The sequence below is a fragment of the Triturus cristatus genome, chromosome 6, assembly GCF_964204655.1.
Source record: "Triturus cristatus chromosome 6, aTriCri1.1, whole genome shotgun sequence".
Taxonomy (NCBI): domain Eukaryota; kingdom Metazoa; phylum Chordata; class Amphibia; order Caudata; family Salamandridae; genus Triturus; species Triturus cristatus.
The window spans coordinates 1391636894-1391659000 of NC_140589.1; the positions used below are offsets into that span (position 1 = coordinate 1391636894).

General features: G+C 46.7%; 2 protein-coding genes across 2 annotated transcripts in view; one reads left to right on the top strand and one right to left on the bottom strand.

The window, feature by feature from the left end:
- Nucleotides 1-596: 596 nt before the first annotated feature.
- Nucleotides 597-5827, top strand: NKX2-4 (NK2 homeobox 4). The gene is made up of 2 exons (XM_085612391.1): nucleotides 597-1096; nucleotides 2483-5827. The coding sequence occupies exons 1-2, from the start codon at nucleotides 736-738 to the stop codon at nucleotides 3124-3126; spliced, it is 1005 nt and encodes a 334-aa protein (XP_085468517.1). The 5' UTR covers nucleotides 597-735; the 3' UTR covers nucleotides 3127-5827.
- Nucleotides 5828-8987: 3160 nt separating this feature from the next.
- XRN2 (5'-3' exoribonuclease 2) overlaps nucleotides 8988-22107 on the bottom strand; it is a 398081-nt gene continuing 384961 nt past the window's right edge. Inside the window, exons 29-30 of the mRNA XM_085612392.1 lie at nucleotides 10687-10822; nucleotides 8988-9490 (exon numbers count right to left, since the gene is read on the bottom strand). Of these exons, the coding sequence (XP_085468518.1) occupies nucleotides 9428-9490; nucleotides 10687-10822 (199 nt within the window). The 3' untranslated portion in view covers nucleotides 8988-9427. The remainder of the gene's footprint in view (nucleotides 9491-10686; nucleotides 10823-22107) is intronic.

Sequence of the window (22107 nt, forward strand, 5' to 3'; positions counted from 1 at the left end):
AATGCAGCCAGCGGCCCCGTGATGTGAAAGGCGACGAGCTATTGAACGCCACCTGCGCAGCCCTATACGGGATGTTTTAGGGCAGAATCAGCACACAACTGTATGGTATCATTATATATTCCCCTCCATATCCTATCACTGCGTGTATGCACCTATTAAGCCCCTGACTGTGCAATGCTGAAACTAAAAAATAAATGTCATCCACTTTAAGGGGTTAAAGGATATTTGGGCCTGTTGTGGTATACACAGGAGGTGCGGTTTACATCAGTTACACTGGGGAGCCGTTCGTTTGATTGATGTGGTGGGACGGGGGAGAGGCAGAGTACTCAACAGGCCCATCCTGGCGTGAACGTGCTCACCCTCTTCCCTAGACCGACTAGGGATGGGAGACAGGCAGGCAGCGGCTCGATGTCAGCCTAACTCGCTCTAAGCGCACTCGGTAGCGTGTGGAGATAGCTGTCAATGATGAACATTGTTTGCAAGGTGCTCATGGCTCCTCCTCTTCTCCTTTCTGCCTTGCAGCCCCCCACCCCCTCCCCACTCGTGTTCTTTACCTCTCCCCCCGCCCTCGCCAGGGAGTCTGCTGTAAACCTGGCGCCGGCTAAAGTAAACCCGACATAAGAGCACCGCGGGCCCGGAGCAGGCGCCCCCTTCCGCCCGCCGGCAGAGAGGGCAGCGCGGGGCGGACCCACCCCTGGCTTCGGCCGCTCCCGCACCTGCCGCGGCCGCCGAACCATGTCGCTGAGCCCCAAGCATACGACGCCCTTTTCCGTGACGGACATCCTGAGCCCCATGGAGGAGAGCTACAGGAAGCTGGGCGGCATGGAGGGCGCGGGCGGCTTCCCCCTGGGAGCCTACCGCCAGGGCCAGGTGCCGCAGGCGGCCATGCAGCAGCACGCCGCCATGGGCCACGGCACGGCCGCCACCTACCACATGCCGCACGGGGTCTCGCAGTTCAGCCACGGGGCCATGGGCGGCTACTGCAACGGGGCCATCGGCAACATGAGCGACCTGTCCGGCTACCAGGACGGAGTGAGGGGCGGCGCCGCGGCCGGGAGCTGGTACGGGGCCAACCCCGACCCCAGGTACTCCACAAGTAAGTTCGCACTTCAGAAAGTTCGCGGTTCGTCCAATTTCGTCTCTAGTTCGATCGGCGAAACGAATTTAGCGATTTTTCCGCATAGGGAAATTAGATACAAAATTTTAATGCCAACCCCTAGCCCAATTCCCCACCCCCCAAAAAGGATTATGAATTCCAGGTGTAAATTCCTGTAGGTTTTGGGAACACGTGTTTTACGTTAATGGTTGTGACATTTCATATTTCTACTAAAGTTGGTCTACTGGTCTAACGAATTTTTCGTTAATTTAACGGTTGCCTGCTATCGATTTCATAAATAGATAAGGAAAAAAAACACTCCATAATCTGTCAGTCCTAGGGAATTAGAATTTCCTCTAGTGCTACAGTTATATTGAGATGTGTATTTAGATCTCAATCTGTGTTCACAGAAATACCTTCCATTGTATATCTCTCTATAAATCTGCAGAGGCATTTAAATTAATTTATTTACTTTTCTTTGCGTATCTTTAAATTTTATCATAAAAAAACTAAAAGCGAGATTTCAAATGGATTAAAATGGCATTAAATACCATTTGGCTAATGCGAAGAAAACATTTATGGGAAATTCCATTTATATACGAATTATTGCCAACAAACGAAACGAGAGAATCTTTAGATAGTCGGCCAACATTCTTTTTTCTATATGAACTGTTAAACCCTCCGACCATAAGATCGGTTTACAAACAGAATATGAATATAGCTTGACACAGGATCGCAGCTCTTATTCTATAAAATACCCTTTATTTACAGCACGACATGTTTCGTTGCAGTGCATCGGCTGACGATGAAATTTACTCTTAGTTTGGATTCTAAACATTTCCAAAGTCACGGATTTGCCTTGAGCAATTGAACAGCAAACATATCTGACAACTAAACACATAAGTTACAAACCATACGAATAAAACAAAAATATCAAACAAACAATAGCTACAGCCTGTGTATACATATCCCAAATATGCTAATTAGATTTTGAGTATGTCAGTCACCTTGAAACACCTGTTCAATTCACTTTTTCGTTTTAAACAGACACGTTGCGGGATCAAGAGTTTCCCAGCGAGAATCCCTTGCTTATCACGCATGCTGTTATTTCCCATCTGCAACAGATCCGCGCATTGCCGTTTGCTTCGAGAGTAGATCAGTGCATGCTCGCTTATTACTTTATTCTCTGCAGCAGATCCGTCCGTAATGTCTTCACCCCGCTCCTCTGCAGCAGATCAGCGCATGCTGTTTTCACTTTGCTCCTCTGCAGATCAGGCCGTGCTGCTGCTTTCACTCTGCTCCTCTTGGTGACCAATGCATGCTGTTGCTTTTCCTGTTCGGTGGGTGGTTTCGTGGCTGTTTTTCACTGACCCCTCTTTTGCTCAGTTTCCAGGTTCATGGGCCCCTCCGGCGGGATGAACATGGCCAGCATGGGCGCGCTGAGCGGGATCGCCGAGGCCGCCAAGTCCATGGCCCCCCTGCACGCGGCGCCCCGCAGGAAGCGGCGGGTGCTCTTCTCGCAGGCGCAGGTCTACGAGCTGGAGCGGCGCTTCAAGCAGCAGAAGTACCTGTCGGCGCCCGAGCGGGAGCACCTGGCCAGCATGATCCACCTGACGCCCACCCAGGTGAAGATCTGGTTCCAGAACCACCGCTACAAGATGAAGCGCCAGGCCAAGGACAAGGCCAGCCAGCAGCTGCAGCAGCAGGACGGCTCCCTGTGCCAGCAGCAGTCCCCGCGCAGGGTGGCAGTGCCCGTGCTGGTAAAGGACGGCAAGCCGTGCCAGGGCGGCTCCAGCACCGCTACTTCCAGCCAGGGCCAGCAGAGCGGGGTAGCGCTGCCGACCTCCAGCAGCGCGTCCCACCAGCAGCAGGTGAGCGCCCTGAACCAGGCGCCAGACCTGGACGACATGTCCCCCAGCCCACCCTCCATCCACAGCCAGGTAGCCGGCATGGCCCAGATGGACGCCTCGGGGGTCGACTACAGCAGCGGCATGGTAAACGCCAACCTGCTCTACGGCAGGACATGGTGATGAGCGGGCCTGGTGCGCGCACTCACGGCGTGGACCACATACAGTGCACGGTGGGCCCACCACATGTACCAGTGGTGATTGTGCGCGCTTTGTGACTGTCGGGGAAGCGCACCTAATTGGGAGCGAGGACATTGCTAAACCTGCAAATGCAGCAAAAACACTGGGTTCAATGTCATGAGAGGTTACCCCTTTAAAGGAACTAGATCCGTTATTTTCCAGGTATTTAATGAAAGGACCGTGACCTGAAGTAAGTGGGCTAACATTTCACACGTGTTACACTACTCAAAAGCTAACCCTGCCGCACCCGTGACCACTGACTCAGACTTGAAAGTCAGCATCTTCGACTCCAATGGAAAATTCGCAGTAGACTTCTTGAAGAGGTTATTTTCTTCTAGACGCGAATTAATATTTGTACAAGTCACTCGCCTTCCCAAGCACAATCGAATGTGCGATTGAAAATATAGGTTGATAAAACACTGTCGACGAGGCTCTCAGACGACCTCAGCCAGTGGAAGAGTCGGAGCGTCTACAGTGGCGACGAGGCCACACCATTAGTTGGTGCGCTCGTTACACTTGATTGAGGAAGCTGGGGTGTAAGGACCCATGTAGGGACGGACTTGGACTTAAGTGACGACCCCAAGCCGACCTGATCGGATGTTGGAAAGCTCCGCCTCTGCCGATCCCAGCCCCACGCCATTTAATTTTAAAACAATCCTTTGATACTAACCCCCCACTGACATTTACTAAAGGCTTTGCCTCAGACACGTGCATCACTTACCCAAAACTCCAGCGAAAACCTTACAGCCGCAACATAAACTCCATACATTACAGATTCAAAATAGGCAGTTATGATTGGATGCACTACAAAATAGCTGTAATACATTATATTTCTGGGTAAGACAGCCTCCCCCGTATTTTAAGGTCGCTGTCAACAATGCTAGAATCCCGACAGGTCCAACTTGGAGCTTGTTTGCTCCAAGTGGGAACAAGTACCACGAATTTAGGCAATGTCCGTTATTCAATCGCATACAGGAATTCATTTAATAGGGTGCGATTTAAATGTTTTATTTTGGGCCAAACGCCTGTTTAGGTTAGATCCCACAGAACTATTAAACACGCATCTAAATCCTATGTCATCTAGAGTGTAAAAAAAAAAAACATAACTGAGGAAAGGAGTAAAAAGCTCTTTAGCGCAGGCAAGTTACGACCGAGAGTACTGGTCGAATACTCAACTGCATTAAACAAATTTAATTCAGTAAAGGCCATTTAATTTTCAGTTCTAAAAATCAACCTGGCACCAGGTGATGAGAATCTTGTAAATTAAATAAGCAATTCATGTATGCGTATGATCAAATGTAATTTACAGACACTCGGTAATAGCACGGGTTAAAGCCGGGCCTAGGCGCCCTTTTTTAGGATCGTAGCAGGAATAAGTTTACCAAAACAACAACACCACAGATTAAACACTGCAGACGAATAGTTAATTATTCAGTAGGCAAAGTAGTTTTCTAGGCGAAATGGCTCGCTTTCGAAATTTCCAAAAATATGTCCACCCCTTTGAAGACGACTTAGTCTGTTTTCGAAAGCAGAGGGAAGCCAGCTGAAAGGCTTTAGTTGTGGACAATATCTTAGCCACTTACACGCCACTCTTCCATAAACAGAACACAGGCTAGCAACTGTTTACAAACAAGATGGCGGCTTCAAGGGGCCTTTAAAAAATTGAACACAGACTAAGATAGGTCATCTTCGTTCTTTGCATCCTAAACAGCGCCCAACTGCTTTAAAAAATAAACCTCAATATCGCCGGAGCTCTGTAATAGACACAGTGGCGGCATTGATACTTCGGGCGGGTAGGAAGAGGCCCGGCCATGATTAGTGCGAGCCACATGCGTGAAGTATGTGAAACTCATTAACTGAAGAGGGTGACAAGTGCATGCAGCCTGGACAAGCTGCCCACTGCATCTTTTTAATACCCCCCAACATGGAGCTATTTGTAAACTTCACTGGGAATCTTTTTGTTTAACATCCCACAAACAGATTATTTTGAAGAAATGGGCAAAGGCTCCCATCTTAATAAATCTTTTTAGCAAACAAAAACATTTATTAATCTGTAGATCTTCACATTTGGTTTTAAAGATTATATGCACTTAAGTTATCAAACAAATCTGAACACACTGGATGGCCGAACATTATATTTTAAACAAAGTGTGCGTTTATTTTGCAGACATCCGGGACACTTAGCAGACATTATCCAATAAAAAAGTCAGCACGTGGTACCCGGTGCTTTAACGCGATCTAGGACGGGGAAATGGGGACGCTGCATCTCTTTTGGCAATATTCTACTAAATATTGTTCTAATGGCCTCAAACATGCACTGTGTTGCAAAACCTCACCCCCAGTTACCCACAACCTGTTTTAACCCCTCCAGGCAAAGCGGCATTAGTGATGGCAAGAGGACACGGTTTTTAAACTCCCTTATTCAACAGGCTTGCTCAGATGATGGTATGACTTGTTTTCTCATTGTCGAGGTACTGTTTTTAAGATCAGATCATGTCTTCAGTTTGTAATGTATTTAAATGACGTCAGAGCACGACTCGAGCTGTTCAGCACAGCCTGTGTACAGTGAACTTTCATTGCACCCCTACCGGTCTCCTGTTTTGTGTGAAACGGCCCCTCACTTTGTAGGCCAATAAAACTGACCTTTTTTCAACTTCGAAGTTTAATTATTTAAAGGGTTGGATATGTTGATGTCTGTTCGCTAGTTCAGTTATAAATAATTTTGTTCTACCAGTTGTGAATATTGCGTTTTTTAGTGCTCTGTTTGATGTGGTTTTAAGCGCCCAGATACTGCGACATCCATGCACAACACACATCTGTAGCAGCAATTCAAAACGTAGGTGAATATTTTAGTGTGAAGCATCAGATTTCATGGAGCAAAACAGGTTTTTTTCCCCCTTCAAACAAAAAACAAGAGGAAAGACTTTTATTCACAAGTGTATTTCAGGGTCGCTGTTAATGACATTTAAAACAATAAGATTAAGAAAACGGTATATTTCCGAGGAAGTTTGATCTCACAGCTGCAGAGAAGTAGGGAAAGTGACCAGAAAATGTTGTATAAACTTCCCAGGAGCACACCTGGCTCATTTGTGTTATGCCACACACCCACTACATGTAGAACATTTAACTTAAATTCCTGCGGGTGAGTTTTTCAGTCGCCAGTGGATTCTTTCAGGCTGGTGCCATCTGTACACGGACTGTGCCCATGGCCCTGCTGACTGCAGTTTAATCGGGGAAACCTTTGCCAGCAGAAAATGATTTGGTATCTATTGCTAGGTCAGGATTTTCACTTTTTGCTTCTCTCCCACACTGGTGTGCAAAAATAAAAAGTAGAATTTTAAAGGACGGTCATCCTTCTAGGACAGTGAACCGAGATGGTCTTTTAAAGTAGTTTTGCAATTGCCCGTCACCGGCGGCTTCAGAGCTACGAAACCGGGCAGTGTACCGGAAGAGGCCGCTGCGAGGAGTTCAGGGACACCAACATCCTTCCCCGTATGAGGAACATCCGCTTGCTGCAAAGTACATGAAAACGTGCGAAATATCGAAGACCATTTAAACTGGTTAGGACCCCCAAAGGAGGCTTAGCTGTACCTCACAGAAAGCAGCAAGAGCTGCTTGAAGGGCCCGTGATCAAGGCTGTTGCATGCTGAAGGGCACCGGGTCGGTTCGCGTGACAAGAAACCGGCCCTTCCAAGGTAGATACATTGGGTAGCAGGGAACTAACTCATTTACAGCGCAACCGAACGCCAAAAGAGCACCGCGGAAGGCGGCAGAAAACGAGAAATATAAAGGACAGCTATTCAAGTAGGAGCGAGTGGATACAAAAAAAAAAAAAGCATTCGTTTCACTTCATTAGGTCGCTTAAAAAATACTCTAACGACATTAACAAGCTAAGGAATGCCGGGAGATGGAATGCGAGGGCACGGAATGCAGGAGGTACCTCGGAGCCAATCCGCTGGGACCGGAAATGGCGCACTCCTAGTGGAGAAGGGTCTCAACTACATAGTGCTTCCTAACACCCGGCCCACTTCAAGCAGCAGCGAGTCCGAACACTGCGTGAATGACTTCATATCATTTTAAGGCACAGGTCGGTAAACATTAAGAGTGGCTACTTCCACAATATAGGACCAGACGCAAGAACACCCCAAATCACCGTCGTTTCCACGCACATCCCTGGTAGGAAAACCATTATCTGCAGGGCAGCAGCAGAAATGGAGCAGGAGGCCTTGTTGCCACTTACTGGACACCAGGAAAAATTAAACTACTCTCGGGAACAAAAAAAATAAAAAATAACAGACTTGAGATAGTCTCTCGGACAAAGGCAGAAAGTACACAGTGCTTCAATGACTACGTAACCGACAAAGTGTGTGTGTGTGTGCACACATATATACATACACACACGTGCGTATTTACTATTTATGAGAACAGATAGCCCCTATGCCGGGGGGTTTAAATGGGTGTGAATAGGACGGTCTAGAATGCCCCCAGTCACACAGAGGCTGCTAGGGTGCACCAAAGAGGGCAAGCAAAATGTCATCCCTAGATTGGCTGCACACTAATCTAGTTCTTAAAAGCGATGTTCTTGTAAGAGGGCACCAGAAACGCATGAAACTGTTAGCAGGTCATACAAATACATACATTACCTAACCAGAATCCCAGAATGTAAAGGGCTCAGATTCCGAAAGCGCTACGACTCGGAATAACGCAAATGGTCACATGCGCAGAACATTTAATGCCCTAAAAAATGGTAATCATTTTATATTTATGTGGCTTAACAGCTAGAGCGGCAGACTTTGAAGCTAGGAAACCAGGTTGGAGTTTGTCAGGAGGCTCAAACACCCTGTGATTCTGGCCAAATCACTTCATCTTCCTGTGCCTAAAAAATAATAATTTGTCATCTGTCATGCAACTGGTGCTCATGTATGGCGCCATGGGGTCGAGTTCCCGCTATATAAAACTGCAAAAAATGAAAAATGAACCGTACGTAATATGCACCTGGAATACCACGGTCCAAAATAAGACCATTCCATAATATTTAAATTTAGGATTCTGTGCCAGGAAAATATATTTACCAAAATAACATGTCGACTGAGAAAATTAATCACTAGGAAGTAAATGAACAGATAAGTCAGTGGCCAGTATGATTCCATTTGCAAAGTCTAGGTAGAGCAGACTGACACTTTACTACAGGAGTAAACTGCAGAAGCAGACCTTAGTAGCCGTTACACCAGGCTCACACTTCTTGACTACAGGCGTAAACTGCAGAGGCAGACCTTAGTAGTCGTTACACCAGGGTCAAGCTCCTCTTTACAAGCCAGAGTGGGCAAAGCATCTTGAAGCTGGTGGACTTATGTAGCAAATGAAATGTTGTGTTTAATGGAGTTGAGCACTTTTCCTTAATTTGATAGTTTTAAAAATACATATATAGTTTATCCCTAACAGTGCATCACTGACTAGCAAGTAGGTGCATCGGTTAGTAGTGGCACTGCCCTGGAAATAACTGGCATACACACGGACGGGTTCAAGCAGAGCCAGCTTCTCACTCACTGGTACTGCTAACCGGCGGGCAGCACAGACGTCTTGTAATAAAGGGAATGCTGCACAGTCACTGCACACCATTACTACACACACAACGGGATTACGGAAGCAGGCGCTCTCCAGAGGACTAGAACACCTGCAGAGAGCAACATAGCAGCGTCTGGACCTGAAAACCCACATCCTAACCCTGTAGTCGACTCCACACTTTAAAGACACCTGAGGGACAAGAATTGATTTATCAACTGGAACAAAGGACACAAGATGAAAAAGGTTGAATCATCTTTATAAAACAAGCCAGAAAAAGAAAATCAAATTCTTACATAAACAGACATAGTACAGCGTCTAAGATAAAACAAGCTGTTGCTCTGCAAACAGCTACTCAGGATTTTAGCATATTGCAGCAGAATGCTATTTTACAAGTCCTAGTCCAAACTGGTGACACATTAACATAGTTTAGCTTCTGCTAGTGGACAAAAGCAGGGATTAAAAAAAAAAACACCCACTGTATTCTAAAATCAAAGTACATACCTCATCACATACTGCAGCTATACACTTAAAGTACACAAGAAACCAGTAAAATACCTTGAGTACAAAATACTTAAATCAAGTATTAAAAAGGACACTGGTGTTTTATAAAGATGACACTTTCAAATGGGGTTTAAAAATGCAGACTTCTTGACTACACGTCCTGCAGGACATCGCAAGGCTATTTCCAGTTGTATCTTCCTGGTGGAGGTGGTAAGGGGTAACTCCTTCCAGAATTATATGGCTGAAAATAAACAGAAGAGTTTACTAGATAAACATAGCAGACACAGTAAATAGCAGAGTTTGTACACAACTTTAACACAAAAGGTGCCAGGGACAGCTAAGGACTGTTTACAGATGTGCTAACATCTCATACAAAGGATGCTGCTGCTACAGCCGGCTTCACTTGTAGTGTGTGCGACCTCAAACTGAATGGTACCCCAAGCCCGGGCCACGAGGCCGGATTACATTAACCAGTGGATACGAATGCTGATCACCGATTACAAGTGAGAGGCTAGAGGTCAGGCGAAAGATTGATCACAAATCAGGATTTTGGCCCATGCCCATCACAGGAGGCAATAGTTACACATTGCACCACAAGTATTTAGTACATGTGATGGTCACATGATTATTGTAGCAAGTGAATTTAACAGAGCAATTGCTTATTTATTAGAGCTATATTTGAGCCCTAATTTAAAAATGGGGTTGTAAAAGCCAATCAGATCTCGCTGTAGCTTTACCCTTCAGGGACAGGGCAAATTTAAAATACATGCAGATAATGAAAGTGCGAAGAAGGCATCAACCACCCCCTAGCACCAACTGTTTCCGAGTATCAATTCTTTCTGAATTACAGCACAAAAACGGAAGCCACTTTTAAACAATGTTTTCTTGAGAGAAACTACAAACAAATCAATGCCAAGATCACACTTCATATCAAGAAGTAAGGCTACAACTGCTGCAACGAACTCCGGGCAATTTTATTGCTTGGGTCTTTACCCTTTCTGCTATATTCCAAAATATTTTGATTAATTTACTTGGGCGTTTTAGTAGGTGTACACAAAAACTAAAAGCCAATTCTTTGCAGTATCTTTAAACGTTGTATTTTATGCAACTTCCTTTAACCAAGGGCTATTGTTGGTTGATCCAGAAAGTGCCAGATTATTAGATGTAGTTCGATATGTAGGTTTTTTTTATGCACATGCAACCTTTGACGCATGGTTGGGCGCTTAACAGTTAACGTGGGATGTAAAGATAGTACAGCAAACACGCCTTATGAAACCACATTTCCATGCATTAGGAAACCCAGACATGGTGTTCGGAAATTGATTGTTTTTCAAATGAACTGACCACAGCGCATGGTGTCTGGAGGGTATTGGGTGGGACACCAGGCCTCCACACATTCAGGTCTGTAACAGACCCCAGCTGACCTCAGTTCCTTACCTGTCTATCTCGGTCCCCACGATCATCCCTTCTTGGCGGATAACCACCTGGTCTGCCTTGGTCCACTTGGCGGTATGAAGAACTTTGGGAATGTAGACTGCGGTTCCATGACATCAAAGGATCATTCCCGAAATTTCTGAGAAAAAAAGTTGAGTAACAAATTACCATATAAAGATCAGATTAAAAGACATTCAAAAGAAAAAACGACCCAACCACAAACTGCAATTTAGGAATATCAGGAAGGGAAGAGTTGTGTAAAAAAAATAAAATAAAAAAAAGTAAAAAAAGAAAGGCAACACTACTGCAAGAAAGAATATTAACTTCTATTTTTGAGAAGCAAAGCATATTATTTTATAAAATTAAGTTCAGCATCTAATTAAATGGCATTGGGACGCAATCGGTTCCTGCAATAATGTGCTAACAAACCAAGACACAAAAGAGGCCGTGGAGGTCCTCGAGTGTGTTTGCAATGACCTCGAATGCAGATTTTTGAACAAAACCTGGCCCTGACCAGGCCGCTACCTCGAAGACACTATCCTAAAAGTAAACATGCCTGGCTAGGAGAAAGGGGTTTCTAAAACGTCCAGACAGTTTCCACAGCCCATTCTCCCCCGTTAATTGCAGGTTGCAAATGAATTCTTCCTGCGGAGTATTCGGAATCTAGGGTAGGGGCCCTGGGTCTTTTTTCCTCCTCCATTATTCTGCTCAATATGTCAGAAGGTCTGATCAGGAAGAAACCTTTTCAAGTTCTATTGATGCCGTTTTCAATTGACCGTGGTGACCTAGCAACATAGGCACTAATTGGCGCGCACTGACTGACATTTGGTGTACAGTTAGATGGGAACATTGGACAGCAATTACAATGGCGTTTGCATCGCGGATAACAAACAGAGCACATGGTTATTGCCCTAACGTGTCTATTGTAAGACCAGGCATACAGAGCCGTGTGTATAACGCACAGTACTGCCGCCCAGACAAATATTCATAAAATGATACATTTATGACAGGGTTTCTAAAACAGCGTTGGTTGATTATGATGGTGTAACTCACAATTCCGATCCGATACCTGGCATGGGCGGGAACACGAAGCTTTAAACATCTTAAATTGCCACGGCGTATTTTCATTTTTGTTTATGCAGCTAGGCATCCCTACTGGCAGGGCTCCTGCCAAGGCCAACTGCCAGAACTAGCAACCTGAAATAGGTTCTCCAATGTGCAGCTCGCAGATTATTTTTGCCAATCCGCTCCAAGTAGTAATTATTCAATATCCCCCAGTCCACTCAATCGCACAAAAACATTATAAGAATTTCAGATACGAGACTTATAGTGCCTACTTTTAATATTCTGCAGTTTCACTTCTGTCCCAGAGAGCAGGTTTACCTGGGAGGCGGTACTTGGTCAGGCTTTTCCTCATATCCCTGCAGGCAGAGACCACAGCCCGCTATGAAGAGCTGAGCGTGTTGGTGCCCCCCTCCCCAGGCCACCGTGTACTGAGGTTTTAAACAGAAAGGGGGCACTCCGAAGCCCCCTCAACTCTAAGGAAATGGAAATAGTCACGGCCTAGCTCAAAGAAAGCAGTGTAGGGCTGCCTCTAGGAACAGTACAACAGTTGGAATTAAGATGTGAATGTCCAGCCAGGGTTGGGAGGTTTTGTAAAGACAATACTGATATCAAAAATCTGTTTACAGTAGAAATGAAGGTACAATAGTAAAAGTGCACAGATCAAAATACTCATTGAAGCAGTAAATCAACCAGTGAGAAAACCAAGGCCCCTGGATACATTTGATGATCGGGAACACCACAACACTCAGTGGAGGGTCAGACACAGACTTAACTTGCGTCCAAGGAAAGGGATTGCTTCTAGGGACACTGTTCACACCCTTGCACTCCCTGGGCTGTGGAGGGCAATCTCACAAACGTCTGTGGAAGGTGGGTAATGAGCAGCAGGGAACCTCCAGCTTACATGACAGCAGCCCAGCAAAAATCGGTTCCAATGCATCTTCTCTCCAGATTGGTTTCTGGGAAGGACAACCTCCTGCATTCTTCCCAGAGTGCACTACCTACGCGCAGCAGACTGCGTACCACCTTCTGTGATGTGGGTGTAAAAAAAAGCCAGGAAACTATTTGAAAACGGAATAAAAAGGATGTTACAACTGAAGATATAGGCACAGACCTTTGTACCCAAATACCCGTTTATATTCTAATTTTACGCTGTGCATTCACTGTACTGAAAGACTGCTTGAATATTTTCCAGTATTCCCGTTATATCCACAAAAGGTGATTAGAAGAAATGGTTGAGGATGTACGGGAGGTAAAATAGAATCAAGTAATTCTTTCGTAATCCAAGCACTCAGGTTTGCCTCACAGAACATTCTGTGAATAGCGTAGTAACCACGAGAACGGATTAGTAGTTAGTGGATATGATCTTCACCCAGTTCTGTGGACAGAGAAGGGCATTCATCTGTTTGGGAAGGAGTCTCACTCACTCCATGTTCTTGCAGGTGCAAAAATGTAAACAGACCCAGTCATGATTAGCCCATATGTAACCGCTATTTATCCCTTTGATGTACTCCATTTTGAGGTGCTGGGTGATAACATTGGGACGAAGGTGACTTGTTTGGACCCCTTGGAGACATTTTGATTTCTTGCTCAACATGAGCCCGTAAGTAGGCTTCATTGTGGAGACATGAACATTTTTAGGTAGGGAACGACGAAGATAAAAGATACACACTTGATTGGATGGCTAGGACTCGCACTCAAGGAGAGAATCGGGTGTCCTTAAAACTACAAAGAGCATCATACCAAACTAATTAGCCATGAAAGAGGATGCACAAGGTTTCAAGCTTCTGCTACCTCCCCTTTTCAACTGCAGGAGGTGGATAGGGCTAATCATCCCTAGCTGGGGTAACAAAACAAGTTACTTACCTTCAGCAACGCCTTATCTGGTAGAGACCTATCTAGCCACAGATGCCTTACCAAATAATTATCCCCAGGTGTCAGACTGGATCAAGACATTTTTTGCGAGCAGTACTCCTGTGTGCTGGTTTGTGGTGTTAATTGGCTCTGCGTGTTGATGTCCGCACTGGAAGTGAAGTAATCCTTGTCATTTAGGAGCCACCCCAACACGTGGACGTCCGTTTCTTTTTGCGCCTTTCCACGCTAGAAGCACAGCCACGAACTCCACTGACTATTTGGTGTGTGGAACTAGGGCCCTGAAACGGGAACAGCCCCATACCCAGGAATTCACCCGCAGAGTGGGGAGGATGGGTGAGTTGGTAATCTATCTGCGGTTAGACATTCTTTACCCAATAAGACTTTACCGAAGGTAAGCAACATTCATCAAATAGAGACTGCTGGCTGCAGATTCCTTACCTTACAATAGACTCAAGCAATACCTCCCCAGAAATGGAACTGCAAACCTGATTTAAACCACAAAGTCCTGCAGAACAGGATGGGCAAAGTTGGACCGGACTGTCCAACCAGTAATGTTTGGATAATGTGTGCATCGAGGTCCACGATGCAACCTGACAAATATCCAGGACCTGAACTCCACGTGCTAACGCAGTGGTTGCAACCTTTGATCTGGTGGAAGGAGCATACAAGCCCTCCGGGTGCTGCCTCTTGGCCAATGCATAGCAAATCTTCATGAAAAGTATAACCCACAGGAGATGGTTCGTTTCTGCATGGCCTTCCCTTGCTTGGCTCCGACATCCCATGAAGAGTTGATCGTCCACCTGAAAAGGCTTTGTGCAGTCAAGGTAGAACGCCGCTCTTTTAGAAGACACTCTGAGCACACTCTCCTCTTCCTTAGAGGTGTGAGGTGGCACATAAAAGGTAGGCAAGGTGATTGATTGGCCTATGTGGAATGGGGTTACTACCTTCGGCAAGATCAGAGGCAACCTGATCAGAGGACTGATGGCCACGATCAACAGCAAAGGAAACCAAATTCTCTGAGCACAGTCTGAAGCCACAAGAATGACTTGGGCCTGGTCATTCCTGATCTTCTTGAGAACTCTGGGGAGGAGTTGTATGGGTGGAAAGGCATACAGTAAGCCAGAGCTCCACTTCAGATGAAAAGCATCTCCAAGCAAGAGCCGCCTTGGAAACTCCTGTGCGCAGAACTGCAGACATTACGCATTCTTGGAGGTGGGGAACAGATCAAACCTAGGCTCTCCCCACTGTTGAAAGACCTTCCACCACCTCTGGCCGGTGACGCCATTTGTAATCCACTAGGCATCAAGGGTCAAGTTTGTTCACCTTGGCATTCAGAGAGCCAGCCAGGTGTTGAAACAGGGAAATACCCCTGTCGTACCAGCTATGTCCAGAGACACAGGGCCTTTTGACAAAGGTTCCACAACCCAACACCACCCCACCTGTTTGTTGCAGTACCACATGTCTGTGGTATTGTCCGTGAGCACCTGCACTAGCATTTCCCCTATGGAGGGGAGAAAGGCTTTCAATGCCATTCAGATTGCTCAGGGCTCCAACAGATTGTCCTACATCAGAGTCCGGACTCCACATCAGAGTCCTCTGATTGCCACTGCTCCCAGATGGCCGCCTCATCCCAGGAGTGACATCGGTCACTACTGTCAGATCTGGTTGGGGAAGGGAGAAGGCTCTGCTGCTGGCCCACTTGCTGTTTAACCACTACTGCAGACCTTTTGCAGTACCCTCTGAGACCTGGAACATGTCAGAGAGGTTCCCCTGATGCTGCGTCAACTGGAACTTCAGGTCCCACTGCAGAGCCCGCATGCGCCAGCAGGCATGTGTCACAAGCATGAGGCCCAGCAGCCTCAGTCAGTCTCACTGAAACCCAGGATGACAGCTGAATCAGTATAGCCTGAATATCCTGGACTCGCCGTTCCAGAGGATAGGCGAGAAACTGCACTGTGTCCAGAATGGCTCAGAGAAAAGGGAGTACGAGACAAACCTTTTGCTGCCACGGTTTTAGTCTATGTATTTTAAGTGTTCATTGAAGAAAATTTGTTTGTATATAATTGAATGTATATGTATTCACATGCTAACTACATACAAAACAGTATGAAGAGTTATTTTATGAATTGACTTCAAGATTGTAATAAACGTTGAGGTGAGAAAGTGCCATCTTTCTTGCATGGTATGCCCCCCACCTTTTGCTGAATTGCTTATGTACTTTAAGTGTGCCCTGGGCTCCTGCCAATCAGGTGCCCAGGGCCTGTGTTCCTTCCTTAAAACTAACTGTATTGAAGTCTAAACCCAATTGGCATCTCTGGCCACATGTCAGCCCCTGGTAAATGGTACCCAGGGCCCTGTGACCAGAGAAGGCCCGAAGGGCTGCAGCACTTATTGTGCCACCCTTAGAGGCCCTGTACCCTGACACACACACACAGCCTTTGCAGGCTGAGTGTGTTGTTGCAGAACAAAACAGTCGACATGGCACACATCCCTGTGTGCCATACCCACAAACACTGCCCTGGCATACCCCAGTCACCCCTCTAGCTGGGTGCCCTATGCCAGTAATGTGGGTACAGGTGCATGAGCCCTGTACCCCTACAGTACCCAGGTCCATTCCTGGGCACTAAGTGCAGTGCTGCCATTAAGACTATATGGTGCTGGGAGATAGCAATCACAAACTCCACAGCACCATGATGGCTACACTGAAGACTCAGAAGTTTGATATCAAACTTCTCAGCACATTAAACCCACACGGATGCCAGTGTGGGATTTAATCTAAAATGCACGACAAGGCATCTTGGAGATTCCCCCTGAACCTAACCAACAACCAGCGTCCTGACCGAGGCTGCCTAGGTTGCCACCCAGCAGACATGTTACTGGAGCCCTGGGTAGAGAGCCATACGCTCTCGTGGGTCAGCAACAATGCACATCCTGGGCGCTAGGTCTCCTCCCCCAGGATGGGCAGGGGAAGCTTCAAAGGCATGCCGCCTTTGTGAGCTTCTCCAGGCCACTTGCTGTACTCCGCAACTGGCCCCCACCGGTTCTGACCCCCACTCTGGCAGGAAGATCGGTGGGAAAACCAAAGTGAGGAAAGTGGGAGTGCCAGCCTCTGCCAACCCCACCCCTCAGGTGGGGGAGGCGAGGTGAAGCACAACTCCAGGCTCTCGCCATCTTGAGGATAGGGAGCCCTACCCAATCAGGACTAGGCTCCTGCCCTCCTCCCACTGGAGAGTGGCAGGATAGGAGGTGTACCCACCCCAGGGAAGAGACCCATTGGTCCCTGACCTTTCCCTACTTGTAACACCCCCAAATTTAGTATTTAGGGGCACCCTGAACCTTCCTGCCTCAGATCCAGAGTCCGAAACTACCAAGAAGAACAAGAAGAACGACGACCTGACGTGCAGCTGCTAACAAGGACACCAACTGACTTTGACCCAGCCCTGCAGGCCTGTCGACCCTCGAACCTGCTCCTGCTAAATCCCGGTGTCTCCAGTGGTCAGCAACCTCGAAAACCCCAGAGGACCTGACTGCCTTGCTCCTCTAAAAGACTGGGACTGCCACAAGCAGTGGTTCTGCTCAAACAAGCAACAACCCCTGGTGCCAAGCCAGGAACTGCGAATCAGCACACACTGCACCCGCCGAGCCCGGCCTGTGCCTGAGTGAACAAAGACCACAAGGACGTCCCCCCCCCCCCCCCCCCCCCCCGGCGACTGTGACCAAGAATCCAGCACCCAAGGAACCTCCGATGCTCCTGACGCCTCAACTCCGGGTACCCCCCCCCCCCCCCCCAACCGCAACCAGCAGACGGTAAGATTTCCCAACGCCAAAAGACACCTACACCCGGCACCCTCCTGTGCCCAGCTACTGGGTGCCTACCTAACCTACAGCTTGCCAACTTTCCTCTCTAAGTGGTGGTCTCACCTGAAGAATCTCCGTCCCCGAGCTTGCAGCCTTTGTTCATCTTGCATCTTTCCCATTGGAATACATTGAGCGCCCGACTGCTCAAAAGCACCCTGCACCCAGCCGCCCGAGTGCCCCTGGAAGTGCAGCATCTATCCTATTCTACTACCCCACTTGCCCTGTGTAAGTGACCAGGAGCCCAGCGCCCACAGCCGCATGGCCTGCCTGCTAGCAGTCACCAACCAAAGGTCCCCTGCCCGCCATAGGCTAACATTGGGCCTACTCTGCACCCGGCTACCCCTGTGCCGCCGAGAGTGTAACAACTGTACCTACCTGACCCTAGGAGACCCCTGAGTCTATGCCCAGAACATTCTCTGCCAGTCGAGTACTTACCCGACAGCCGATAACTCACTTTTTCTCCATAGGGTAACATGGACTGGTTTTCACTTGGAATTTCTTCTAAGTGTTGAGTTTTGAAACTTTGAAATATTCACTAAAAATCACCCTATCAACGAAAACGAAATTATTCACCTGTTATCAGGAGAGATCCCAGTGCTAGATCTTTGTGCCCTGCACTGAACCTACAAAGCAACTAACTATTGCATTTAGGATTTGTTCGGTGTGTCCGGGCGAGAGTATAAGAATTTTAGGTTGATTAGGATAAAATATCCAATTGATGCAAGTAGATCAGATGATGATGGTAAGATGTTTGTGCTTTTATTTGTCTGTAAGAAAAGAACAGGGATGGCACAGCCAACACGTGTTTCGCCCTCTAACTGGCCATCACAACCGCAGAAACCCATCGAAACCTGGCATTAGCCGAGACCGGAGAATCGTCGGGTTTACAAACCCTCCAGCTTACTAAGATATCCCATTACCTGACAAGCCGCCCTGAGGAAGCCCTAGGCCTGATGGCCAGTTAGAGGGCGAGACACGTGTTGGCTGTACCATCCCTGTTCTTTTCTTACAGACAAATAAAAGCACAAACATCTTACCATCATCATCTGATCTACTTGCATCAATTGGATATTTTATCCTAATCAACCTAAAATTCTTATACTCTCGCCCGGACACACCGAACAAATCCTACTTCAAATTAGGGGGATAGGGGCTTCTCCCCCTGTTTCTGGGCCAGAAACAGCACAAGAACGATACATGCTTATTATATGACTAGTAAGGGATGAGGACCTTTTTCCCCTCACCTAGATGCAACTAACTATTGCATTTAAAAGTCTATTGCTTATTGAAAGTATTTAACTAAAACCTCTAATTCGGAGAAAGTATTTTGATACCTACTTGTGGTTCCAAAATAAAACTATATATTTTTATATACAAATCAATAGGCCTAGAGTTCAGTTTGAGTGCGAGACCATTTGCTGACCGTGTGTAAAACAAATGCTTTACACTGTCCTCCGATACTGCCTTATGCTCGACCAAGCTACCACTTTAGAGAGTAAGGTTATATCTAACTTTAGCCTCTGCGAAACCTCTGGGGACTGTGGACTCTGCACACTGAACCTTACTTTGGTGTAGTATATACAGAGCCACTTTCTTACAGTTGCTTTTTAATTACCATAAATTAAAATTGTAATTTTAAATTTGTTGAATGTTACACTGAGTTCACAAATAATGTGTATCTAATGTACATATATATTTAGAGATTTATAACACTAGTAACTTCATAATTGCCTAGGGATTTATATTTCACTGTACAGCATCTGAGAAGGGGTCAGGTGTGACTTCATGTTTATAGTGAACCCAAGCAAATGCAGGAGACCCACTGGAGTCTGGAGGTGAGACGACAGCCTGGGACGAGCCCACATACAACAACCAGTTTGAGATCGGGGGAAAAATGGCACCCCTGATCTCTGCAGGTGAGCCATAATCACCTAGGTGAACAGCCACAGAACAATGGTGATGCAGAAAGGGACCATGGAACACTGGACGTGCTCTTGGTCCACCTTGAACTGCAAGCAAAGCCTATGAGCAGGCAGGACGGGAACTTGGAAGTATGAATCCTGCAAGTCCAAAGCTACCATCTAGACTCCAGGGCAGCTAGAACAAGAGTTAGTGCAAGCATCTGAATTTTTCAGGATGAAGTTAAGACGACACCGGTCTAGAATAGGACAAAGGCCTCCATCCTTCTTGGACTAGCAACCTACTTCTGATGCAGGCACCATCTTGATGACTCCCTTGGCCAAGAGTCAACACTTACTAAAAGAACAAGGAGAGCTGGTCCTCCATCAGCTGATCGTAAGTAGGCATGGGTGGAGGGGTACCGAGAAAGGAGATGGAGTAGCCCAAATAGGCTATCGGCAAAACCCATGTCAGATGTTATCGGCTGCCAGCAGAGCAGGTGGTGTATCCTGCCCCCCCCATTGGATACCCATGTTGGGAGGAGGGAAAATAAAGGGGTTTGGTGGCTGTGGCTGCTTTTGGGGGGAGGTGGGTGCTTGGTTGACCTCTGGCTAGTGGCTCCACATGGTCTGTAAGAACCGCGTCCTTAGCTGCAAAAACGATAGGAAGCCTTCTGGCATATGATGGCTAGTTTCAAATGGCTGTGAGATTTCCTTAACCAAGAAAATGGCAGAAGGCGGACTGGGGTTGGCAAGGGGCCATGGATAGGCCGAAACACCTGGGCCAGAGTATGCCTCGTCACCATAGAAGTCAGAACCAAAGGGCATGCCTATGAGTGATGCCTGGACATGCCCTGAAAACTCAGTGGTTCTCATCCAGACGTAGCACCTAATAACCACAGACTATGAATTCGATTTGCCCTGTGAGTCGGCCAGATCTAGTCCACATCTGATGGTGAACTTTGTTGCATCGCTGTGTATATGGAAGGTCCCAAAAGACAACCCACCACCAAAACATTAAGCAAGAAACAAACTAGAAATTAAGATGGACCATTCCCCAACTTGCCCTCGTCCTCCAGTCCTTTGGTATGCTCCATGTCATTTGTGAGCACTTTAAGTGCTTCTGCTGCTGGGAGTTATAGTCCCTTGCAGAATGTCTTACCATTCACCTGCTTGGGCATTTGCCACCCAGATCAAAACAGTTTAGTGGGCTTTTCGCAGGAGTGTATGACTTCAGTGATATTGCACAGTGCATTAGTGAATTGTCTGGGTTTCTTCTGCAACTAGAGGTTTTGGCTCTTCCTAGTCCGACTACTTAGGGGACTTAAAGGGCAATTTAAAAACCACAGGTCAGAAAGGTGAATCAAAAGAGCCAGCGCATGCAAGGGGGAGCCAGTGGTGAAGGGATGCCTAGGAGGTGGAGCATGCAGTCAGGAGTTATGCCTTCTTCCTATGCCTCACTCCCATACTTCACTCCAAATTAGTTTCTCTAGTTTCTGCTGCCTATGCCTCAAAGTCCCCTACATTCTGTTCCACACACAGTCTACATTGGCCCGCTTAGCTGCAATGTCATCCCATGTCACATTGTCTGCTGTGCTTGGTGTTGAGATTCTAGTCATCTTTGGCAGCCAGGACAAACTTCTATGCAACTCTTACACTGTTGGTCCAGATACTCCTCCCTTCGACCAAAGCACATATGGCATACACATAGATGGAAGCATAGTTTTTGTATGTAAGGCAGTTGCAGAATAAAATACTAATGTGCTAGTCAAAGAGGACACAAACACAAGACTGTCCCCTGGTCATTTTAGTAGTTATTATGAACTATCTCCGTGTGATCACCGTCCACATTTTTGGACTGATGCTTGCTGGTTTTTGACTGAAGTGCACTAGGCCTTGCTGACCTGGACATAGTGCATGTGTTCCGACACCTTAAAGTCTATGTGCAATTGGTTACTCCGTGATTGCCATATTTAACCTACCTGTAAGTCCCTAGTATATGGTAAGTAACATACTCCAGGCTAGTAAGTTAAACGTCATCAGTGGACTGCAGCATTAGCTGGGCCACCACTGCTGTGACAAAGTGAACCGTAGTTTTAGGTCTGCCATTGCAGCCCAGTAAGGCAGCTTTTAAACTGCCAACTTGACATGGCAAAATAGTCCTTTTTGTCAAGTCCATACCTTTCCTATTAAGATTAATAAATTACCCCCCAAGGTAGGCCTTAGATGTCCATAAGGCAGGGTCCCAGATATTAAAAAGACAGACATGTCGAATTTAAGCTTTACATGTCCTGACGGTGAAATCACGGAATTGTAGTTTTCATTGTAGTAAGGCTTGTGGTCCCATTGCCCAACATGGGGTTTCACTAGCCCACACCCTAAGTGATAATTTCAATTTTGGACCACCGAATGTAGTACTTACAGATATCGACTTATCACATTAAACCCAACTTATTGCTGAAGATGGACTTAAAGTAATTTTTAATAGAAGAACAAGTTATTTATTTTTTGGGGAGTTTTATATAGCGCGAACTTGACCTGAAGGTATCCGAGCGCTTCACATAAGCACCATTTGCTTTACAGTCTGACACTTTTTTTTGGGTTAGGCACAGGGAGATTAAGTGATTTGCCCAGACTCACAGGATGTTGAGCGTCCCTGACGAGACTCAAACCCGGTCCACCAGCGTCGAGGTCAGCTGCTCTAGCTATAAGGCCACATCCTCTTACCTTC

Coding starts and splice junctions, on each gene's coding strand:
- NKX2-4 (XM_085612391.1), top strand. CDS start 736: ATGTCGCTGAGCCCCAAGCATACGACGCCCTTTTCCGTGACGGACATC. Junction 1,097..2,482: donor CGACCCCAGGTACTCCACAA/GTAAGTTCGCAC, acceptor TCTTTTGCTCAG/TTTCCAGGTTCATGGGCCCC.